Source organism: Mycteria americana, chromosome 1, assembly GCF_035582795.1.
Source record: "Mycteria americana isolate JAX WOST 10 ecotype Jacksonville Zoo and Gardens chromosome 1, USCA_MyAme_1.0, whole genome shotgun sequence".
Taxonomy (NCBI): Eukaryota; Metazoa; Chordata; class Aves; order Ciconiiformes; family Ciconiidae; genus Mycteria; species Mycteria americana.
Genome location: NC_134365.1, coordinates 190413034 through 190437872, shown reverse-complemented (window position 1 = coordinate 190437872; position 24839 = coordinate 190413034). Strand labels below are relative to the sequence as shown.

Genomic DNA, 24839 nt, shown 5'->3' with positions numbered 1-24839 from the left:
TCGCCCCTCAGCCTCCTTTTCTCCAAACTAGACAAGCCCAAAGTCCTGAGCCGCTCCTCATGGGTGGTTTTTGTTGTTGTTTGGATTTGTTTGGGTTGGTTTTGTTGGCTTTTGTTTTCTCCGAGCTGTGCCGCGGCACCGACGGCTGGTCTTCAGAGAGCCGGGCCGCCGCACTCCGGCTGAGGATCCCACCCCCGGCCCGGGCCGGCCGTGCCGCCCCCCGCCGCGGCCCAGGCTTCGGGCGGGGCCCCGCGCCGCCGGTCAGCACCGCCCTCCCGCGGGCGGCCCCGCCCCGGGGCGGAGCTCCGCTCCCCCGCAGCGGGAGGGCCGGCGGCCGCCGCCGCTGCAGCGCGGGAGGTGGCGGCACCCGCGCTGTGCTCTGGCGGGCAGGAGCGCTGCTCGCTGCAGGTGGGGACAGGGAGCCGGGGCCGGGCGGCTGGGGCCGGGCGGGGGGCAGGCTGGCCGGCCGGTCGGTCGGTGTCTTGCAGGGCGCACGGTGCGCGTCGCTGGGGCGGGAGGCGCTCGGGCGGCGGGATGTTTCGGTGCCTCTCTCCGGATTAAATGCTTTCCGGTAGGCTGAGCGCTTCTGTGTGAAGGGCTGCGCGGCTTTCCAGCGCCGTGCCGGGAGGACAACGCCGGGTTTTATTCAGTGCCGGTGCCTTCCCCTGCCCGGCAGCGGGGGGAGAGCTGCCTCTGCTGCCGAGCCGCAGCGCGGGGCTTCCTTGCTGCCGAGCCCGCTCCGTCTCTTCCTCCTTTTACAACAAACTGCGGGGTACAGCACATCCATACATTCCTCTTATGCCTGTGGTAGGCATTCCCGTTGTGTTGTTTTTTTAAAAAATTCCAAATTGGGCTCTTTCTAACGCAGATTGCCATTGTTGCTGAGCTCTCCTTTTCGGTAAGCTTATAAGCGTGCAAAGTCAAGACCGAAAACAGGTCAGAGTATTAAAACGTAGAGTCTGCAAAACACATGGAGAATCGCGGTTAACGTGGTGGCGATTGTAGTTCTTTCTCTGTTGCTTCCAGGTACTTAACAAGAACAAAAAATGAATGTTTTCCCATCATGTCTGTCCATGCAGTAGCTCTAGCCAGCTACAGCAGAAGAGAAGTCTTCAAGCGCCCCAGCTCTAAAAAGGTAAGGCAAGGAAGGCATCTACGTGTTGGCTCAGTGTTTTCGTTAGCTGGGGGGACTTTTTTCAAAAAATAGCTTTTAGTTGTCAGTGGTTGTGGTAAATACTTTATTTTTAAATGCTGGCGGTTTCATTACGGAGTTACTTTTGGAAATACAGCCCCAATATTGGGTGGGGGAAGGCTGACTCATTTATGCTATGAAAGATGTCAAACTCTCCGTGGTTTTTATTGGTTATGGCAGCGTGTTGTGGTACTTTTCATGTGCCGCATGTGGCACCCTTGTTGTCATATTTCCTTATAAGTGCTCTTTAATTGCTTTTTTAAAAATATATTTTTTTTTTTAGTCTGGTAGTTAAATACTAAAGGATCTCTTTCCTGATCTGTAATATAGTTGAAATCGTAACATCTTGAAAATAAATGGAAATATTTTATCTGCATTCTCAGAATACCGGTTGCTTCTGATATGATCTAAGAGATGGGAGGGTTGTTTAAAAAAAAGATAAAATCTTAAAACTTAGCACTCTTAATGCTTATGCGTACTGATAAAGTACTTGCATTCACCCTGGTGTCTGGCAGTTGTGATACTTGCATCCTAAGAGATAGAGTCTGTTAATCGCTGATATTAAAAGCAACTTTTAAAAAATAAAAGTAATTAATAAAAAAATGAGTTACTGTAAGAACTACTTTATCCAGTAATATTTACAATATGATATTTATATGTATAAAGCCTGCCTACAGGCTTTATAATTTCTAAATATAAAGCACTAATTTCTCTAAATTAGTGCAGAGGCGGAAAAAAAAAGAAAGCACTACCAGATACTGAAAGGAGTATTTTTCTAAGCACCGGCATAATCAAACACTAAATATTTGAAATTCAGCATACTATTTTTGGTCCGACATGTTATTCTTCAGTTAAAAGGGAAATTCTTTGTGGGTTTAAATTCCTTCTGCTTTCCATGAGTCTGAGGGGTGTCTCAACTAGATCTGCTCTCTGAGTCAGCTCACTCTCCCGCGGGACCACATGGGGAACGTAGAGGTCAACTCGGCGTGACAGACGACAGCACACCTTTTAACTCCCTTCTCTTTGTATGGGATCACAGGGTGCAGGGGAGGGCGAGAGGCATCCCGGGGATATTTCTGTGTGGAGACATCTCACCAAGGTCTCTGAGCGGGGAGAAGGCACGAGGTACACGTTGGTTAAGTGCCTTTTAATGATGTGCCTGTCAGAGCAGGGCACCCCTTTGATTTCCCTGGTTTCTGTGATGTTCCCTGCAGGTCCGTGACATACTTGAGGCAGTGGAGAGGGAGCGGGAGATGAATGTGTGACCCTCAGAAGGAATTTGTGATCTCGGGGAAGGAGACCTGTTGCTTTGCTGTCCTGAGTGTATCTTAGTCCCCTGTTGGAATTAGGCCCTCAGTATCTGCGCTAAACTGCTTGCTCTGGTTCAGCTTACGCTGGTTTGACAATATGGTAAATCCGGCTTTGGGGTTCGGAATACCAAATCAGAAGCGTCATGACCGCACAAAGAGAAATGCTGATCCGGTATAAACCTGCTCAGTCAGTTCAAATGCATTCAAAATTTTTGTCAGCTTACACTGGCAGGCTGTATGCCAGGTCAAGTGTTATCTACTTGTGTCGCTTCTCGCTTTATGCTGGGCCAACCACGTTGCTGACGTGAGCCACATGTACTATGTTGTATCAAATTAAGCAGATGTGATTGTGTGTTGATACAGCTGGGAGATCAGGCAGCATATGCATCAGGTGCTTGTGGAGTCAGGGCCTCATAGATTTAGCTCATAACTTGTATACATCTAAACAGGCCCATGCTTCCAGCTACAGATTGGTGGTTTCTTGATTTCTTTTCCACTTCATTGCTGTTGTTTTGACAGATATATAAAGATCTGATTCAGCATTTTGTCTCGTATATGCCTTATGCACATGTGTAATTCTACTGTGGAGAGTTTTTGGTCACCTGCCTTCTGGAGTGAAATGCAAGATGCAGACTTGAGATGCTTTTCAGACGGTGCATGCTTCTGGGGAGATTTTCAGACAACCAGAAATATAGGCAGTGGTTAGGTGACTGTCGGCGGGCCTTAGCATGGTGTTCTTCCTGCTGGGATGAGTGTGAGACTGGAGGTATCATTACTAGAGTACTGTTGTCTTATAACCAAATCTCTGTCTGTGTGTTCTTGTTCTAGTTAAACCACGACAGCCTAAAGGTGGCTCACACTGAGTCAGCGTATTCTTCAAATCCCTCAGCGAGGATTAGCTGCCTTGCTCTGACACCTCAAATCTCCGTTCTCTCAGGTATGCCAATTTGTTCTAAAATGCCTCCCTCTGGGGAGCTTTGCTGGTGCTTTGTGTGTACTAAACATGTATCCGTGTTTGTGTGTACTAAACAAGTATAGTCTGGTTGGAGAGGGAACCTTGCTTATTGGCTTTGAAGATGGGACAACAATAAAGTATATTACACAATTTGAAAGTACGGGGGTTTTTGCCTTTTAAATGGTAGTTTGGCCATTTAGTTACGCTGGCGTTTTGAGTGCTCAAGAGCAAAATACTTGAACTGTTCAGATGATTCTTGGCAGGTTAACTCCTTTTTCATTCAAGAAATAGTTTCTCAGATTTTAACAGATTACCATAATTACTCACATGAGTATCGGTTGCAAAACTGAATTTGAGATTTTTGGTTTTTTTATTGGAACTAACCTATTTCTGGTAGTAGCTTAAAATGTGGGGTTTGATTTGTTTGGGGTTTGTTGTTACTGTGTTTTTTTATTTTTTAAGCTTGGCAGAGCAGAAGCATGAGTTAAATTTTTAAAATTTCTTTTTTCTCTTACAATCCACTAAGATCAGGTATTTAGCAGAGTAAGTCTGCATGGTTATATGATTAATGCTAGAGATGCTCCATGATGCTGGAGTACTGGAGATGATGAAGGATGAGGGGATGGAAAGGCTGTCAGGATGGGCTTTGCAATAGGAGAGCAGAGCAGAATACTTGAAGACAGTAAGACTAAATGTTTGTCTTACACAGAAAAGATGCTGTTTTCAACCCATATTAAGGTATTCCTGTGCAAGTGAAACATCAATAGTTACCAAAATTGCGCTCTCTTCCTGAAAAGATTGAAATATGTTTGTTTGAAAGTCAGCTAGCTTTTATTTTCCCGTTCCTGCCCTTACACTGCCATGGCTGGCTATGTTGGCAAGGTGTTTCTTTGCAAGTGCAGCCGGTAAAATGTGTGGTTTTGCTGCTGTTTCTGTAAGATCTTTGTCCTGATAAGTGGCAGGTGGCTGGGCCCAATCACTGATTGGGACCACTGAACTCTTCAGCTAATTTTGACCTGGCTTTACTAGGGCAGCATTGCTAGCAGCTCTTGCAGGATAGCTTATACGTGATGTTCTTAATAATTTTTTCAGGTTTCTCTTGATGAGGACTGCTCTTTATATAGACTTGCTTTTCCAAAGTACATAGGGGTTTTTGTTTTGGTTTTGATCCCTTCACTAGTAAACTTTCTTATCACGCAGTTTGAGTGCATGTTGGCTTCCAGGTGACTGACTCGTGGAGAGATTTACTGTTTTCTATTGGGATATGTCCAAGGAGAGCAACCTCTGGGCAAAGTCTGCAAGACTTGCTGCTTTTTTCACCAGCGGTGTTTAACATTCCTCATGGTCCTAACTAAGAGTTCTTTGCCCTGGAAATGAATCTTCTTGATTGTGTCTATTCTTAGAATTTTACAACCGACTTGTCTTGCCCAAAGGAGACAGTTGTTAACTTCTTTGTCATGATGCGGTCGATAGTTTCTTCTTGAACGTAGCCTTTGTGTCTAATTTCTCCATTGCTTAGGTGATGGCAGTTCCTGAGAGGCTTTTTGTTCGCGGTATAGGACTCCAGTTTATTATTGAATAGCTACTGTTTGCAGTGCGCACTTCTACATCACGCTAATGTTGCCATGTTCGCCACTAAAAGCGGTTTTTCCATTTTCTATTGAACTCCAGTTTTGCAGTAGATCACATAGGACCTTGGCAGGCAGTACTTCTGATTCCTTCGGAGGCATTATAATGAACTTGCTGTGACAGAGCTAATTTTCTTTATGGGTTCACGTAAATGTGCCACCCTGATGAATAATGGACTGAAGGTTACTTTAGCCTTTTCCACATGAGGACAAGTGTCTGACTGAACTGAAACACGCAAACCCATGACCTTTTATTACTAAGTGTATATTTTTTTTTTTCTTCCTGCTGCATTGATACTCCATATGTCTTGCTATAATGTGACCTTCTCTTTTACTGGCAATAGAACCAGTACCTGTACTCGTAACTGTACCTCATCCAGTTTTGTAGAACAATGATGTTTTCGAGCACGCTGACAATCAGTCACCATTAAAGTCTTAGCTAATTATGTTTGGCTAGCAGCAGCATACTTTACTGTTGGTTTATTACCTAGCCTTATCAACGACAGAATTGCTTCCTGACTGCAGAAAACAAGAGCTTTCTTGCAGGAAGAGACAGCAGAGAGTGGTGCGTGAATTCGGTTCTTCCCTTTCTTCTCACCCATGTTAAAAAATAATATGCGTTTTATTCATGTTGTAAATGAAAATTTTAATTTTTTTTCTTTTAGGATTGTTTCCTAACTTCTCGGTTTCTTCCCTTTTCTGAACAGACGAATACTCAAGGCCAGCAGTGATTGGACATGCTGGAAGTTTTGGATCGTACCCAGACAGTGCTGAAGCTATCAAAGACATTCTCGTGTCTGTTTTAAATGCATCTGGTTTGAAGCCCTCGTTGGTGCTGGAGCAGACCACAATGCAGGGAGCTGAGCATCTGGACAGTGATGTGGAAGAAAGCAGCGATGGGGATAGCCATGATGACAGCGACAGCGATTCCGCACATCACAGCGCTACCTGTACACAAACAGACATTCGGTTTACAAGGCACCGGGCGTGTTGGGACAACACGAGCTGCGATTCCTCTAAACCTTCGCTGGATACTTTCTTTCGTCCCCGTTACTCTGATGGGGATCCTGCTGCTTCCTCCTTGAATGGTTTCACTCTTTCGGACCTATCTCCTTTGAAGCGGGACTGCTTTACCCAGGTGACGTTAACAGGAGGCACTGTCACATCGGCTGTTGTGCATTCTGGAAAAGAACGTTATACCTCCCCTGAACAAGACTTGACTTTCACAAGGTTTCTTCCTGATTCAACTGTTGGTAAGCCAGCAGATCTGTTGAAACACCCTGATGCTTTGGAGCCTGCGCCTGTCAGCAATAGTGACAGCAATTCTCCCAGTGGACTTTCCCAGTCAGAGCCAGTCAATCAAACAGGTAACTTTACAGGTCCATTTTTGTTTTAAGTTTTCTGTGCTAGAAAAGACAACTGTAATTGAAATGAGCCTTGTTTATGGTGATTGCGAATTCGACAAATGCTGTCATTAAAAATAGGAGAGAGGGGAGAAAGTGAAAGCTTAAAAACGAAAGAGAACCAGAGGGTTGGACTCGGTGAAATGGGAGACACTCATGCTTGCAGTAGTCATCTGTCTTGTGATGCAGAAATGCTTCTGTAATATGCAGCCTTTGGTAAAATGTAAAAGTCACTGAGCTGTGAGCAATGTAGAACATCCACTGGATGAGGCTTCCGCCATCTTTGTCTTGTCTTCACCGTTACCCTTCTCCCAAAAGCAGGTGGCGTGGATCTGGGCGTTTAGTAGTGATTCATTGGTGTGTGCGGGCTCCCTAGGACCTCTCCTTGTGTTCAATGTGAACTGGAGGAGAGGGAGTCCTTTGATTCTGGGATTTTGGAGGCAGGGCATTAACAACCATTCTCATCATGACTAAATTGGCTTGTGCCAGAGCGGGACTATTTTTCCTCTTCCCCCTTTCCAAGCGCGCCTGCTGCCTGAGAGACACATAGCCCCATCTGATACAGATCAGGATCAATCACCCGTTTCTGACCATATGGATATCCCGCATGTTGTCTGTGAAGAGCCGCAGACTGAGGGCTGCTAGCAAAGGCCGCCTCCCTGTTCCTGCAGCAGCAGGGCCTCAGGGCAGCGCAGGCCCGTAGGCCAGGACCTGGTCAGTCAGGATGTTCAGCGCAGTGCCCCCAAGATGGCTGACGGAGCGGCTGGCCTGGCCTCGGGGCTGCGTGTGCCTCCCTGAGGTGTGCCGGCTTGCCCCGGGCTGCAGGCCAGGGCCCCTGCCCCTTGGCTGGGACAGCAGAACAATTCACTTGTGTTTAATACCTAGTGTTGATACGAACAGCCTTTGCTACAGCGAGATGAAGCATTTTTGTTTTATTTATAAAGAGTGTTATCGGTATCTAAGGGCTTATTCTTACTAGATACTGAGCCCTGGCAAGACGGTGCAACTGAGGCCTAACTTTCTACTGGGAAGAAGGCAAATGGCAGGGAGCACTCACCCTGCCTTTGTAATATAAATAAAAATGGCAAAGGCTGTTTCTTTTTTTTTTTTTTTTTTTCTTCTCATTAGTAGTCCTAGTGGTGGCATTCCGTTGAGCTCCACTTCCAAGCTCTGGTCCTTCCTAGCTATTCACCCAGAGCTCCTCCAAGGCCTCGAGTCAGCAGGGAGATCTCAAATAGGCACGTGCTGTTGCAGGGCTGGGAGCTTTTAACAATAACAACTCTGTCATCTGGGATAGGATGTTGTCAACAGTTAGTATGGTGACGATGACGGTTGTTTCCTTCTGCTGGGTGTTTTGTTGGCCCCGTGCGTTTGAGAGGTGCCCATCAGGGAGAAGGAAACCACACCCGGCGGTTGGAGCTGGCTGGGGCCAGTTGTGCATGTTTGGGTAGCCGGGTCTGGAAAACACAGCTCAGGCTCTCGGTGTCAGGAGGGACCGCAAGGCACGTGTGTAAGAACAAATAAATTGTGTGTGACTTGTCCTGCTCGTGCCAGATGATCGAGTCACGAGCTTGTGTTGGGTCAGTAATGCTGCTGGCTCTCCAGAAAGCAAACGGAGGAATATGGCAGCCAGGTGACTGAAGAAGTAGCGTCCTTGATTTTGCTAACAAATACTTCTCACGGGAGTTGGGATCCTGTTAGACACTGCCCAACGTGGTGGGCTCTGTCTGCATTAGACTTTAGTCTGTTCTGTACAAAGTGGAAATTTCTGTATTTCATCGTTCTTTGTTGCTTCCAGCCATTTAACTCGCCACTGTGTAGCCTGAGGTGGGGTGAGTGAGGTCTCATTCTCCCCTGCATTGTGCAGGACTATGAGGATGCAAAAAGCAAATGGCAAACTGAAAAAGAAGTAAAATGCCTAATTTGAAGGCAGGAATTATACAAGAGTGTCTCCTGACTTGCCGTCCTTTCCATTTGTATCTCAGAGGTGGTGGTTTCTCACTTTTGTTTCTCGCAGGAGAATTAGTGAGGGATGCACAACATATAAGAAAATGGCATAAGATGACTTAAATTAAAATAAATATTTTTTTTTCAGTGGGATTTAACTTTTTTTTTTCTGCTGGTCCTGTGAGACTCCTGTTAGGTTTTGTTCATACTTTTAAGGGCCATTCTCCAGTGGCGCCATGCAACCTTCTGAAGAGGTTCTGTCATTGTTAATGAAGAGCCTGTGGCTGAACTTGGTGTTTTCTGGGGGCTTTGTTGTGGCTGGTGTGTCACTGGCAGTTCACAGGGCTTGTTCTTGTGTTTCACCTCTGTATGCATCAAGGTCACTTCCTTCTGTGGCGCTTGAGGGCTCTTTCCCCAGCCCTGGCAGCCTCCAGGCAACAGTGCTCAGGAGCAGGAGGGCAACCAGATTATTTCTGCGTCAGGCTCAGAGTTGCATCCCATTGCTGGATGCGCTGGGCTCCTTCCCCATGCTCCTTCCCACTTCACATCCTTTTCACTTAAAGATGGAAGTGGGATGCAAGAGGTAAGCAAAAGAGAAAGCTCCCATTAGGTTTCAAAATTATATTTAAGATTAATTGCATCTTTAAACAGAAAGGAATAATTTTCCCATTTCCTTATTTCTGCTTATTTTTAGTTCAGAGAGTAATGTTTGTTATCTTAACTGATGAGAATGTAGGCTTTTATCAAGCTGTAGAACCTTTAGCACTTACCTGTACTCCCCACACACTGCTTATCCAGTAAGATGAATAATCAAATAGAGATGAAAATAACCTAATTAGGTAATTAAATCTGTTTTGAAAAGTCAGATCATCAGCCTTTCTATTTTTCATCTGTGGTATACACAATGGAGGTATTAATAATTCTGTACAAAAACACTATGTCTGTCTCACTACGCTCGAGCACAGTATTGACTTTCCAGCCTGATGTCATCGATGCTCAGGGAAGCATAACATGGTTTCTATAAATGAGGCAAAAGAATCTAAACTAGGCCTGGGAGTCAGTGCCCTTTAGCTGGAGAAAAAGCTTTCATAAATTATTCTCATATTTTGTGGGACCTCTTTATCCTTTCTATGGCTTTTAAACAAATTTAGGAGTGGTATTTTTTTATTATTATTATTTTACAAAGAGCCTTTGACTAAGCCCTGTTATCTGCAATGGCTTTAAATGGCATGTGTGGTGGTAGCATTTTAGATATGGTGTGTTTTACCCTGTAAACATCACCACCGTGAAACAGAGAAATTGTTTGGTTATAAGGTCAAAGAAGAAATAGTAAACAAACACCAGTCAGTGTAAAAAACCAAGTCATTTTCTTTCATATCTCATTAGTGTGTACATTCACAGACATTATATATAATCTTCGTCATCCTTCCAGCAAATGTCTTGTAGCAGTGGTTGTGAGTGCTTTGAAAACAAAACATGAGGGCATGATCTCACACCTTCAGTTCTCTGGGGAAGAAGATTGTGACTATATATATAAAAAGAAAACCAGATGTGTGCTCCACTGCATAGCGAGAAGTTCTTAATGGGGAAGAAGAGATGAATTTTGTTTTGCTGAGTATGCTGAGTGTTTGCTGAGTATGATGAACATGCTCATCATACTCAGCAACGAATGCCAGGAAAACAAAACTGCTATTCTGGGAAGCAGGGAGTACTGCGGCTAATGCGTCCGCCCCAGTTGTACATACTGCCGTGCAGTATGGGTTGCATTTGGAAGCAGGAGGGAGATTTCCTCGAGGTATGGAAACATAACGGCAAAGTTTTTTATAAACTTGCTATAGTCTCACAATACCAGCAGTGATTCAGGGAGTCTTTTAAGGCTGATGCATCTCTCTGCATGCCCAGACAGCAGTGAGATTTCTTTTTCTTCCAGCTATTGTGAATGAGCAGAGAGCAGTGTTAGCTGGCTGTGTTGCAAACTGCAGAGCATCGCTGTAATCTCAGCCCGAGGTTCTGGCTGTGGTTGTCCCCAGTGGCTCCGGCTATAGCTGGGAGAGGGCTGGTGTTGGGAGTGCAGTGGTGCTGTCGCTGCATGGCACTTAAACTGTGTTACCCTGGTAGCTGATACTCCAGCTTCAGGTTGCCAGGGTAGTTCAGATGTCAACGTGTTCCTCACATTTCTCTCTCCTCCTCCTTAACTTCCACCACAACTTCCAGCCCTAATGGTGTTCAGTTTAGGGAAAGAAAATTTGCTTTGCTTTCTGGAAATAACCCTGCACACATCCTGGGAGCTGCAGAGAAAGAAATAACTAATAAAAGTTCTTGTTATACCCACAGGTTCTACTTCTCCTTTGAACATAAGTGCTGTACCCTTGAATCGTTCATTGCAGGACATCTGCATACTTCCAGCAGATGTGGAGAAGGTGAGAACAACAAAGACTATTGTCAGAATGTTTTTTTTCCGTTTTATAGTGGCAAAACCAAATGACAGGAGGTGTTTCTCAATAACAGAACTTTCTGATAGATAGCCTAATCTTTACAAATACTGTATTTTCCCTCTTCTTCCCCTCTGTGGGTGAACCTACAAACCTAAAATGCCCGTTTCTTCATTTATTTTTACTCTTAATCCATTAATTAAATATTTTTAAATAATGGAAATATTTTAGAATACTATACCTTTCCAATTGTCATTCCATCATTTTCTCACACATTCCTTGAGACCGAACTGTTAGATCATTGTTGGAATACATTATGTAGAATTTGTTGCAGCTACGTGGATATGGATGGGATTTGCCTCATGCTTTTACTATTGGGAGACAGGGGGAGAGGTTGAGGTTTTTTTGTGTGTGCTTATGATGAGCATGTGAGACTGCAGTAAAAGAATTACAATATGAATAACAAACACAGTAACTGTAACATCTGCAGTAATTTAAGCAGTTTCTCATGGTTTCTAATTTGCATAAGGAGCCCAAACGGACTTAGGTGTGTTGTCAGGTAGGCAGCCCATTTGAACTTATAAACAGAGATAAAGATGAGAAGATAATGCCGTCACACATAAGTCTGTGTGCTAAATGTTAATCTTTTTTAACAATTGGAAAAGAGGGGTTAATGTTATAATTAGTTATTGCAATGAGTAGGATTTAATACAAAGGAGCTTTAAAAATGCGCCTAGAAAAGGAGATTTTTTTGCTGGACAGTGGATGTGCATGTGGTCCCGTGTCCTGGGCCCAAGAGGTAATCATCTTTGTGCACAGCACTGGTTTTACTAGAGTGGTAAGTTCTGCATTTGATTTGAAGCTGTCAGTGTCCCTAAAGTGCATTTAAAAAAAATAAAAACCACCCAATAAATCACATACTAAAACCCAACAAACTTGTTGCTTTTTGTGAAAGGTGTTTCAGACAGGAGACGATGTTTCTCAGTCTGTAATGTGGGAACCAAAACCAAAGTAATTTGCTTTTAGTCACCAGGAGACCAGTGAGTAGATAATCTGGATTAGAAACCACAGTCTGAGAACTATTGAGTGGGGCAAGATCGCATCAGCTACTTCTCCTGTGCAGATGACTGGGGGCTGATGCGATTACAGATTAAAAGATATCAAGAGCCCAGTCCATTATGACTGAGGCTGCCTTAAAAAAACCTAAACTAAACTCAAACCAAAACCCAAAACATTTTTAGGTAGTGAAATAATCTCTTTGAAATTTAGGAGGCTGAAAACTAAGGTACTTGTAGTGTCAGCAAGTCTTGAGAGTTGTAGTTGTGTTCCAGGAAGGAGATGGGCCAGATAATCTAGAGGGACTTTCCACTGATGCGAGTGGGAGGGAAGAGAAATGAGAAGGTTGGTGTGTCACAGCTGAGTTGGGACTGCTTCCTAGGGTGACGGACCTAGCAGGAGGCAGAACTGAAGGCTGATACAAGTCATGCAGAGTACAGGAGTGCCTGTATCCTGTTCCATCTTTTTGCAACTCTCAGATTCGCTCATAATTGGTTTTAGCAGCAGGACATGCTGATGTGCTGTGCTCTGCCACTGACTTGGGGGTTAACTGTTGCCACACAGGCTTTTTCATAGTAGCAGATGTCCTCTTTATCTCCTGAAAGCAAAGGGGCTGTTTAATTCTTTCCTTAGCTGATGGTGTGTCCTGAAATTCACTGAAAGTTGTCTCTGGAGAAACTGCACCAAGCAAGTGATGTTAATCAGTGTTGGGGAAAAGATAAAACTGTTCAAACACCCTCAGGGACTTGTGGGCTCTTTCTAATGTTGAGGCTAATCTCTTTCAAATGCATTTGGCTGTGGACAATAAGAAAGCAGTGATGTCTCTTGTACTCCTTAAGATTTAGCTATTTCTAAGCACTGATGTCTTTCTTCATGCTTCCTGTACAGGTTGTAGGGGATGTCATGAATACTGATGCGAGTGGTACAATTTTCTGAGCATAAGCCACTTTCTAAAAAGCTTTAATTATTCTGCACTCAGAATCTCTAGCCTTAGGTACTTCCATGGTAATTTAGACAGAGGTTTAGCCTTGCACAGTGTGAACATGTGCAGTTGAGGGGAGAGGGGGGGAGTATCCTGGGAATCTCTGAGTGTCCACCCACACACCTGAGAGCACCTAACCCTTCACGGTGCATCCACTTTTGAGCTGAGCTGGGCTAGGAGGCTGTGCCCAGGCCAGCAGCAGTAGTGCAGGTGGGGCTGGTGGTATGCTCCATTAAACCACAGGAAGCAGGGGATACAGCAGTGACATTGGGGCAGGGAGCCCCAGGTTTGTCTGGATGTCTCAGTGGTGCCAGAGGTGGCTTTACAAATTCCCTTTTCCTGGAGGATGGGTGACCTGGGTGGGCAAGATGGTAAGGGACGTCATGGGGAGGGGTTGTCTGGCGGCGAAATGCCACAGTGAAGCTTTGAAATGACTACCTTTTATTTAAGGCAGCGTAAACACCAGGGGAGCTAGGTTCCCACTTACCCTTATCACAAACTTTCGATGCAGCCTTGAGTTGACCATGTAAGGTAATCTCACTGCGTATTCCCTACTTCACTGCCTTAACTCTTAACACATGAAAGCATTTTACTAGCATCTGTACTACCACCACCTGAAGATCTACAGTCCCTTCAAAACCTGCCTCTTCTGGCCCCATCCAAGTTAGCATGCATGCAAAACTGCTTGTACACACTGACTTGAAATTAAATCCTATTAAATAGGTTACATGTCACACTTGCATACTAAATAATGCAGTGTAACTAGAAGTCTATGTCCCTAAAATGCATACATATTCATCAATTAGGCATGTAATCAAGTTTGGTTTTATCTAATAGATGGGTAAGATAAAAGTAAATTGTATGTTTTAATCAAGGGTGAGACAATTATCTGGGCAGTTGCCTTTTGCATGTTGTCTCTGAATTGCCCTTGGGGTGGTTTTTTTTTGATGTTTAAATTAAAGGTGAGATAGGCTTACATTTTCATTTCTTGAGTTGAAAAAGTACGGGGGGAAATTATATATTTCATTTCATCTTAAGTAAATACAAAATATGCTGTGTACTAATGAGTGTTCCAATCTCGCGTCCAGGAAAATGCGCACTTTTTTGTCGCAGATATGATTATAGCATCTCTAGAAAAAATGAAGTGTAATATCCTAAGCCAACAAGCAGAGTCCTGGGGTTTGGAGGAAACAAGTGGATCAGATGGCAGCTATCACACTGATTCAGAGTTATCTTCTTACCCTGGAGTGAAGAAGTCTGATTCTTCTGTTGCCTCTTCAGACAGTGGTTATGAAGGCAAGTTACTTAGTCTATAATGCAACCTTGTCTGACAGCCTTTGCCATTTATTTTTGTGCAAGAAAATACTAAATTAATTCGGGCATTGCTTGGAACCAAATCCTCTGTTACCTTCCTTTGAGTCTCTCAACAGAGTTGTGTTCCCTGAGGATCATTATGCCGCAAGTGTTTTCCCTGTGGGTCAGGGAAATGCTCACATTGGTGTTTTATTATAACTTTTTTTCTCTTTTGCATGAAAAAGAAAATGTAAAGTTGAAGTGCCACATGCCAAGCACAACTCTCCATAGAGTGCACCTGTAGTTGGCTAGTTTTCTCTCTGCTTAAATCCTTTTTTGCAGGATTTGAAGCCTCGTTCTTTCCTTCTGTACTTACTTCTGCAGTATGCAGATCAGGCCATGCAATTGATTTGAGTGAAACTGCCCAGAGTATTTATTCGTGTATAGTTTTGAGGCAAGATAATAAGTGCTGTTGGCACTATAATGCTTGAGTCAGCACATGCATTTTTAAGTAGATTTTAGTCTCTTGAGTAATACGGATCTTAGGGATGGGACTTAAGTCTAAAGTCTAAATGACATAACTTGTGGGGAAAAATGAATGGTGTTCTTGCACATGAGAAGGGGAGAGACCACTGACAGTACAAAACCTTTTGGTTTAGTCTCTAGAAGCTTCTTCCTAAGAATCTGAGGGACATGTTGTATGACAGACTCCCAAGAACTGGCTTTCTGTGCGTGTATAAAAATAAATAAAATTGCTCTGTAAATACAGGCTGTGTGCTAAAGTTTTGGTAAGTGAAGAAAAATATAATTGCAGCTACTCTGTAAGTGCTGGAAGAGTTTAACTGGTGTTGTCTTTGTTTCGGACAGGCTGTGCTCTGCCGCTTGTCAGCTCCCCAGTGCATCTACCATCACATCATGAGGTTACCAGATTTCATTGCCACAGTGACTCAGAGGATGAATATGTAATTATTGGTAAGACTTTAAAATTATTTTTTAATTTTAAAAATAGAAACAGCTCTATTGTTCAGCTGAATCTATTACATAGTTTGGAAAATCTATTGGCTTAGTAGATGTTATCGCAGGAGAAATAACATGAGAAAATGGAAAAAGCCATGTATGCATGACTCTTTATTAGAATACATGCAGAAATAAGAGTGGTGCAGGATTTCCTTTCTACAAAATAATACATTTGCTGGCTTGAGGGACTGAAATTATGCCTAAGGATTAAACCCAATGAATGTGGGTGAGCAAAGTGTGAAGCTGGCACAGCCTCAGCCAACTATAGCAGTGTTGTTTGAAAGAATTTAGGACACGATGATTTCCTAATTAAAGAGGTTGATTATGTTTTAGGCAGCCCTCCCTCTGCTTCAGGACTAGAGCAGACTGTCCCCTTAGTCACCAGTGCTCTGCTTCTCTTCAGGACATCCTGAGTTTCTTTGGTTACCTTCTGGTTTTTTCATATACAGAAATAGAAACCCTTAAAAGTAGCCCAAGCAACATTTAACCTCTGCCTTATTTTTTCCTCTTAACAAATGCTTTTTTTATTGCTCCCTTTGGTTTTAGAGATTGACTGATTTTTTTTTTTTTTTTTCCACTTCCTCTCTCCCTAAGAATGAAGAACTAGCTCACAGAACTAATAGCAAGAGTTATTTTGACATGTATGAATGGGGAAGCATTGGTCTTCACAACAATATGCATGGTCAAAATTAATGCTACCAATGAGAGCACCTTGTCTGCATAAGCATATTTTGTCCATATAAATGTAATGAAGAAGTGTGTGCTTTAATTCCATTCATCTCACCTGTTACTAACTTATTCATAGCATTAGCTGGCATGTCTGTGATCAGCGTCTCCAAATATCTGTCAGTGTCCGAAAAACTTAATGTGCAGTCTGTTGGTTCTGTATATTATAATTTATGTCTCGGGCCTTATGGCTGGACTTGGACTAGCAGGCACTTAGTCTCTCCTTACTGATTCTCCTGCTCTTGAAGGGAGGCTGATGGTGATATGATGCATAGCTGTTAGGGAGTACTCTTCATGAGTGGATGTCAGAGATCTGCAGAGGAGATAAGACTCCTTACACCTGTTTTACAACCAGGGCTGAGGTTATTTCGCACATCTAGGAAGGGTGTTGTATGTATTTGAATGTATGATGAATGTAAGATGAATGTATTTGAAACTGACACCATGGTAACACACAAGGTAGATTTAAAACAGTGCTGAGTAACAGAAGCTTTGTTTCTTAGATGGCTTGATAAAATTTTCTCCTTTACCGCAGAACTTGAAGACCTTGAAAATCTGTCTGTCGCCCCAGATGAAAGGTAATGCTGTGTGTCTTTACCATAACAGCCTGGTGGCACTACCTTTTCTGCTGACCAGCTTTCTGGTGACTCTTCTGGTCAGGGTGGGGAAAGATGTGGGAGTGGTAAATTTGGTCATCCCAAGGAAGGGGAAGGAATGCTGCTTGACAGCAAATGTCTGTGGCGCTTGGCTTAGCAGAGCGTTTCTCTGGTCCCGGAGTCTTGCTGGAGGGTGGTGGCTGTGGCTCTGCAAGGGCCTGGGTGTATCAGAGCAAGGGGATAGGAATGAAGGGATGGCAGAAAACTTTTCAGAGATGCAGAAGAGGCAGTGGAGCTGCTGATGACATACTGCTATTTTTCACTGACTGCATTGCTTAACTTTCAGATCGTCTTTTGAACCAGGCAGCAATTCTGCTGAAGCAACAGCCCAGGAGTTGTGCAGAGCTTTCAGAAAACACTGGTTGCAGACAGACTCTGCGGTTCAACTGTCTGGTTGCCTGAGCTCATCGAAGCGGAGAGTGAGTCTGAGCCGAAAACAGCGGGCTCTTTATTTGGCTCCCCAAATAATCATTGTCTCACTGCAGCTGCTTCACTGTTAGAGAAAGGGGGAAGCTGCATTTTAAAAAAAAAAAAAAAAAATACAGACAAGTGCTTAGAGTTTACAAGTTCACTTTAGATACATTTTTAGAAAATTTCTTCTCTCTTTAGCAATTTTCAGCACATCTAAGATGTGCAGTTGTGAACAATCAGGATGTACTTTCTTCTGGGACTGATATGAGGGAGTTTAACTGAGGGGGGACTACACACAGGTGCAAACTGAACTTTAAAATCCTGGAGTATAAAGGGAGATGTCCAGCTGATGGGCTGTTCATCTTCATGAGTTTGTCTTTCCCCATAGTCTGTGCTGAAAGAAGAGATTCCAAGAGAGCTTGAGTCCAGTTTGAGTCTGGCTGAAGAAATAAAGATTGTATCCAAATTAAGAGGATCTTCTGGCTGGGCCCCACCAAGATCACAGATTATATTTAATATTCACCCTTCAGTCAAGTAAGTCTAAGGGATCTGAGCATTGTTGTTTAGTACAGCATGGGGATTTGCCTAAAACCTGCTGAAGTTGATGGAAGGAGCTTGGGTGATTTAACAGAACCTAAGGTTAGAGCTAGGGCATGGCGCAGCCTTCTGCAGTGTCTGTCGCCAGCTTCGCTAGAAGGCAGATGGCATCTTTTTCCCTCTGTTGGCACCTCCTGATTAATGTGGCACATGCACTTTTACATGTGATAATACACATACCGTTTGGTGTTACGGTGGCAGCATGCTTAGCTGTACCCCTAAAAATTTCATTTTGTGAGACTACCTGGCGAATGTTTTTAAGAGGTTTCCCCACTTCCCTGCTGGTATTTTATGGGCAGTAGGTTTTCAGAAAGAGGGGAGAAAACGGGTCGTGTTTGAGGAAACTACTGTCTCACTTTGCATAAAGTGCTGTTAAATCCACACAGTGGGCAAACTGGCTAATTCCCTGTGTTGTTGCAGGTCCAGTTGCTTTTTCAGTTGCAGATGTGGATTTCCCTCCTCCCCCCTCCCCCTTGATATTGATGCCACCTGAAGAAATGGAAAAGAATTAATTCTTGCAACAAGCCATATTTAGCAGCAGTAATCAATGGTATATTCTCCACAGAATAGCTTAGAGACTCCCACTGAAATAATAATCTGCATCTCCTTCCAGAACCCCGTTGTTCATGTGGAGGAGTAGAAGTCAGCTCCTAATTTGGGCATTTTCACTTGTGCCAGTGTAGCTCTCTTGCACTTTGAGAGAATATTAACTAAACTCTGTTTCGGATGCTGAAAGGTGTAACTATTTGCCTCTGTATGCAGGAGAGATGCAGTGGTGGCTGCCCAAAACTTCACGTGTGTTGGTTGTGGAACCCCGATTGAAAGCAGTAAGTATTACCAAAAGGGGAAAAACCTAATAAACCCATTACTAGTAATCAGGCTATAATCTTCACCAACATAGATGTACCATAATTCTAAAATTATCTGAGATAGAAGGAAAATCTCATTGCTGGGTGTGCCTGCAATAATAAAACAGGCAGTGGGATCTTACCACTGCCTGGAATTTCTCATTGTGGACAGAATACAATACTTGATAGATGTGCTTCTCATACACAGTAAAAATTCATGACAGTCAACAACAAAACAGGAAAAGCAATTAAAAAATCAAGCTTCCAGGCTGCAAAGTGCTGGTTTTACATCTTCCAATGGTTTCTTTCAATAATTCTTTGTGCCAGTTTACACATTTCCAAGAGTCTCTTTTTAGAGACTTCATGGAAGCTTTATGCAAGCTTATGGAATGTGTGGTTTTGCTCATTGGGGGTGTCTTTTTAAAACTTTTTTTTATTTAAATGTTGATCACAAAATCCTGTTTGTCTTTTATTTGTGATACTTTGTGAGAACTGCTTGAAAGCACAATGATTTACAGGTCTGACAACCAGACCTTACCTAAGAAATCTTTGAAGTGGCTTTCAAGACTTGTTCTGGGTCTGCTCGCAAAATAGCAGCATTTGCGATGGCCTGTAAAGCATCAACAATCTGTAGTGGCACATTAACTTGAGCAAACCTGAGATGCTGAGATAGCTGGAAAAACCCACAAACCTCTTTATATGAAAAAGCATTATACAAATGTGACTCCCAAGATAGCTTGTCTTTCCATTTGGTGGAAGTATTTTGTTGTGTGTGTTATCTTGTCTCTTTTTTGCGGGTAAAGCAACAATGGTTTCTCTAAGATCTCATGGTGATAAATATAACCCGTTCAGTTTGACAAATGTGGAAATGAGGAAAGCTTTCTCTTCTAATGCAAAGTACAGACCTTGTGCATAAGTTTACCACAATAATAAAACCCCCTGCTTAAAAAACAAACAAACAAATTCCCTTGTCCCTCACTCCAGTAGATCCGAGTTATTTAGACAGAAGAGATACATCCCATAAATACTCACAATTTCATTGCTATCTACCTGCAGAATATATCAGGAGACTCCGCTATTGTGACTACCTGGGAAAATACTTTTGTGACTGCTGCCACAGCTATGCCCAGTCTTCCATTCCTGCCCGAATACTGATGAAGTGGGACTTCAAAAAATACTACGTATGCAACTTCTCCAAACACCTTCTGGACAGTGTATGGCAGCACCCAATCTTCAATGTGTCATGTATTAACAAAGCTCTCTACACAAAAAGTAAAGAAATGGACAGGGTGAGGGTAAGTGTGACCTCTTTTTATTGGGAGTGTTTGGGTCTGAGACTTTTGGGAAGAACTTCTTAGGGCAAGTTGTCCTTTGCCGTGTGCGTATGTGGGAAGGAGGCAGAGTTTGTTTCTCCGCACTTAGACTTGTCCTCTCTCCCCTCAGATGAACAGGGAGGAGGGAGGAGTTTCCAACCTATGCCAGAGGTCTCATTTCCCCCCTTGTCTTTGGGAGGTGTTTCTTTATTTGTTTCCAGTTTTAGTTCATGGGGGGGAGCTGGGCTCCTGCAGTAAATATTTACCTCTGTTTGGCAATTGGCTGTTGGAAAGCTCCGGAAGTTTTGAATGACTCCTTAATTTTGTGGGCTGTTAGAGAAAACACCTTTGGCTCATCTAAGGGCTGTATCTCCTACAGCTTAAGGAAGGGTGCTCTGCCGAAGATTAAAAGTTGCCATGCGCTCCCTTCTTGGCTGAGGAGACACTTACCTGTTCTTACACAGGTTTGGGTCTAGCATCTTGGTGTGCTGACATGGAGCCATTTGTAGCGTTAGGAGTTGCGTTCCTTGTCAGTGAATAAAAGTAGCCTTTGCCTTCCTTGGCCTTTTGTGCGTTAGAAAATCCATTTAATTCTGTGCTGAGTGTGAAGTTACTACTTTTAGGTGTGGCTTGATGTACTGACAAGGGTTGCTGACTCAAATAGTGATGTTCCTCACCTATGAATATATAAATGCAATTGCTTTTCATTTGAAAATTGTTTTGTTTTTCCCCTTCTCTTTTAGGAGGCGCAAGAACAGCTTTTTCATTTAAAAAAGCTTTTGAAAACCTGCAGGTTTGGTGAAAGGTATGGGCCATGATCATGCATGAAAAATAGTTTATTAAAATGATTCTAAGGTGCTTATAGAGCCACCTTCTCTATAGACATTTGAGTGCAGTTTTAAATGAGTTAATATGATCATTAGAGAAAATTCTGATAACAAAACTTCCTTCCCTTGCACTGCAAATGTTGAGTGAAGAACAGGTTTTATGTGGTAGCTTTCTGTTTCTTGAAATGTACTTAGACATTTGGTTTTAAATGTTGAATTATTTTTGTTAGGTGTATATTTTTTCCTACTCTGTCTCTCTTAGGTTCTCACTTGTTCTTAAAAGGTCAAAGATACTTATGTATATGAGATTATTTGTCTTAAAAAAAAAAAAATTAAAAAAAAAAAAACAACCAACAAATGTGTTCCTTGAGGGTTTAAAGATTTCTTCCAGAAATCTGTCATAATGCTCAATTCAGTTTATTTTATAAGCATACTAAGATGAAAGTAGTAACCAAAAGTGATAAATACAAAAACACGACCTTGCTTGTTGCTGCAAATTAAAGATTTTATTTTTTTTTTTTTTTTTTAATTCATCTTCCCAAACTATGGGCTTAACTAACAGGTAGACACGTGAATGATAAAACATGCACTACAGAATTGCTGACCTTTTTAAAAACAGACATAAGCAAAATAAGCTTTAAAAGTAGGTTCTGTTCTCGCTTTGATATGGATCTCTTCTATGCATCAATTATATGTTGTTCACCAAAATTAAATAGAAATGTATTCTAATGTCTCTCCTCTGGACAACCACCTGTGATTCTATTATAGAAATAAGCATTAGGATCCTCACTGTACCTTCTACATCGGTGATATTTTAAAAGTAATAGCTATGTTTTCAGTGTTCACCTGCTCAGTACAAGCATAGTTTCACCCAGTAGTGACCTATGCAAGATAAAAACCCTCAAAGTTCTCTTTGGGGGGAAAAAAAAAGTAAATAACCCTAGCTTATTGCATTAGATACTATATGGGATTTTACCTACTGTTCCTGAGGTAGGAGAGAGCCCTTTACACATTACTTAAGAATTGCTGGGATAACTGCACATGGCAACTCCAATGCCTGAGGAATGCACATTTAAAACAGACGTTTTATTCTAAATCCCAAAGCCTCCAGTTTTTGTTAATGTGATCTCAAATTGGGAGGGGAGGTAGGATTTAGCATGAACTTGCCTTGTATGATCCCTGGGTGACTAGAGAAGTGAAAGAGGCTTATTATTCAAATATACTTGAAAAACAACTTTTTGTAACGTGATTTGTTTTTTATTTCTCTCTGCAGTGTACTGAAAGAATTTGAACGGGTCCCCAGCCATCTGACAGAGGAGCTGCATCTCTTTTCACTGGATGATCTGGTGAAGATCAAACGAGGGCAGTTACTGCCCCTTCTTAAAGATATTCTGAAGAGCTCCACCTCCCATGTGGATGGTTGCGAGGTATGGAAAAGCCAGGGCTCTTAGCGTCCTTGCAGCTGCTAGTGTGAGGAATATCCCTGCTGACATTCCCAAATAATTTTTTTCTTGGACTAAAAGCAAATCAACTCTTTTTGCTGTCCTTGTAGCTCTGTCAAGCAAAGGGGTTTATCTGTGAATTCTGTCAGAGCGCGGATCTGCTCTTTCCATATCAGATTGCCAAATGCAAAAGGTGCACAGGTATGTTCCAGACCAAACATTTTTCTTTCTTCCTTGGGGGGATGTTGGTGTGTAAAACTGTTCGGACTTACTTTAGGAAAACATTGAGCACTTGCTTCACTGAAAGCATGTATATTTGAAAAACCTGCATGTGTATTTGAAAACTGTGGTTAGCATGTATCTTTGAAAACCAGCCTGTGGCAGCTGTCTTGCATCAGTGAATTCAGAGAGCAAAACCAGGGACTTGCCTAGCATAATTATGGCTGCAGGGGGAAGCTATTTTTTGGTTCTATGCATGAGCGCGAGCCTGGGACAGTGCTATACTGCTGCTATATCAGATCTTGCCGACATTCATTGTAAATCCTGCGAATCTTACCAAAATGTTTAGTCATAGTTATTACAGTGGTGGTTGTTGTCCAGCCTTGCACTGCTTCTGTTTACTTTTATACTTGGGTGAACTAGATAGAACATACTTCAAGGAACGCAGCTATTGATTCATTTTTTAATTTGTGTTTTCCTGAATGTTAAACTGCTTGTATATATAAACAGAGTGCAAAACATGCTTTCACAAAGCATGCTTCAAGTCTGGAGGCTGCCCCAAATGTCTGCGGATTGCAGCTCGGAGGACGCTTTCGGAAACTCCGTCACTGGTGCCTCCATGAAACTGGATTCCTCTGATGAATGCTGATTGCAGAAGATGCTCAAAGCCAAATCTTCAGGTGCCTGACTAAGAATTAAATAATGTTGTTTTAGACATTACTATTTTTAATGTGTGTCTCCTTTATGGGGGTTAAAAAAAAAAAAAAAAAAAGAAAAAGGAAGGGAAAAAAAAAAAGAGAAAAAGAAGACTTTAATATCACTGTTGAAAACTCACCCTAACAGAGTTTCATCTTAACTGGTGACAGAAAGACTGGATGCTAATTCTGTGAGCAGCCTTTTGTTGCTATGTTTTGTCTTTGTATGTAAGATTTTTAATATTATATTTTTCCATATAAAAACTATTCTTCTCTGTAATTCTGCAAATAATGTATAGATAATAAATAAGTGTTGGAAATACTTACCTGTGTTGGATTTTGAAAATAGGAAAAAGTGATAAAGTACAAACTAATTCTCTCAAAAGCTCTACAATAGAAAAACCTTGTCTGTAAGCTTTAGGCAGATGCTGATCTGAAATTCTGTTGTGGCAAATACTTAATGTGAACCAGTAGATTTTAAGTTTCTTTTAAACAGATACATGCAACAGCTTGCGGTGGGTTGACCTTGGCCTGCTGCTAGATGCCCACCTAGCTGCTGCTCTCTCACTCCCCTTCCTAAACAGGACAGGGGGAGAAAATAAGATGGAAGAGCTCGCAGGTTGAGATAAAGACAAGGAGATCGCTTACCCACTACTGTCACAGGCAAAACAGACTCAAATTGGGGAAAATTACATTTATTACCAATTAGAAATTGAGTAGGGTGGTGAAAAACAGACAAAAACTAAAACAACTTCTTCCCCCTACCTCACTCACCCTTTTTCCCAGGCTCAACTTCCCTCTTCATTCCCAGCTCTTCTACCTTCTTCCCTGCCCCAAGTGATACAGGGGGATGGGGAATGGGGGTTGCAGTCAGTCCATAACAGTTCCTCTCTGCTGTTCCTTCCTCCTCACACTGTTCCCCTGCTCCAGTGTGGGTCCCTCCTATTGACTGCAGTCCTTCAGGATAAACCTGCTCCTGTATGGGCTGTCCAGGAGATGTAGTTCCTTCAGGAAATATCCGTGTACTCCAGTGGGGTCCTTTCCATGGGCTGCAGGGGAATCTCTGCTCTGGTGCCTGGAGCACCTCTTCCCCCTCCTTCACTGACTTTGGTGTTTGTACTGGTGTTTCCCCCCCTGCCAGCCTATGTGGTGTTTTTCCCTTTCTTAAATACATTTTCTCAGAGGTACCACCGTCTTGGCTGAGGTGCTCAGCTGTGTCCTACAGTGGGTCCATCGGAGCTGGCTGGAAGCAATCGTGTCTGTCATGGGGCAGTCCCGGCCTCTTCACAGAGAGGCCACCCTGCAGCCCCCCACTGCCAACACCTTGCCACCTACACCCAGTACACCATGCTAGAAGTTTCTTTCCAGAGCACTTGGAAACATGAGGAGATGCAGTGAGCAAGCAGGAGAAATGCTCCTGTTTAAATCCACCCTCATGCTTGCAGGCTGAGTCCTTGCCTAAAGGTGAAGTGCTGGAAGTTGAAAGCAGCTTTCCTTCCTAGCCTGGTTGGTTACTTCTGATGAAACTGGCTGAGGAAGCAGCCTCTGCCTTCAGAAACCCAGAGCAGCTGCTTGAACCTGTAAAACCATTTTTCTGTTTGTGCCACATATTAAGTACCAATGAACAGAGAAACCCCAGAACCTGAAAGCATGTACCAAAGTTCTCATCTCTCCAATGGGGTGCTCTTAATATTTTGAATTTGTTGTTCTCATTTTGTACTTTGTTCTTCCTCTCCTCACCTGCTAGCTCCAGCTTTTAGCAAGGAAAAGATCAGCTGTCTGTTACCAGGGTCTGTGTAGGTTCACCTCCATGCTAATGCTCGCAGTACTAGTAAGCTCACTAACTCTTTCACTTTGCTATTTTTTCTGTGGCCGAAAACAGCTTACCTA

The 24839-nt window shown here is 42.9% G+C and overlaps 1 protein-coding gene across 1 annotated transcript; it reads left to right on the top strand.

Annotated features, from left to right (window-relative positions):
- The first annotated feature begins 124 nt into the window (after nt 1-124).
- RUBCNL (rubicon like autophagy enhancer) lies at nt 125-23031 on the top strand. The gene is made up of 16 exons (XM_075489388.1): nt 125-408; nt 1027-1135; nt 3331-3439; nt 5793-6452; nt 10770-10855; nt 13994-14201; nt 15066-15170; nt 16477-16519; nt 16884-17016; nt 17397-17542; nt 18368-18432; nt 19510-19748; nt 20510-20571; nt 21867-22020; nt 22146-22236; nt 22765-23031. The coding sequence occupies exons 2-16, from the start codon at nt 1064-1066 to the stop codon at nt 22875-22877; spliced, it is 2286 nt and encodes a 761-aa protein (XP_075345503.1). The 5' UTR covers nt 125-408; nt 1027-1063; the 3' UTR covers nt 22878-23031.
- Nucleotides 23032-24839: the final 1808 nt, after the last annotated feature.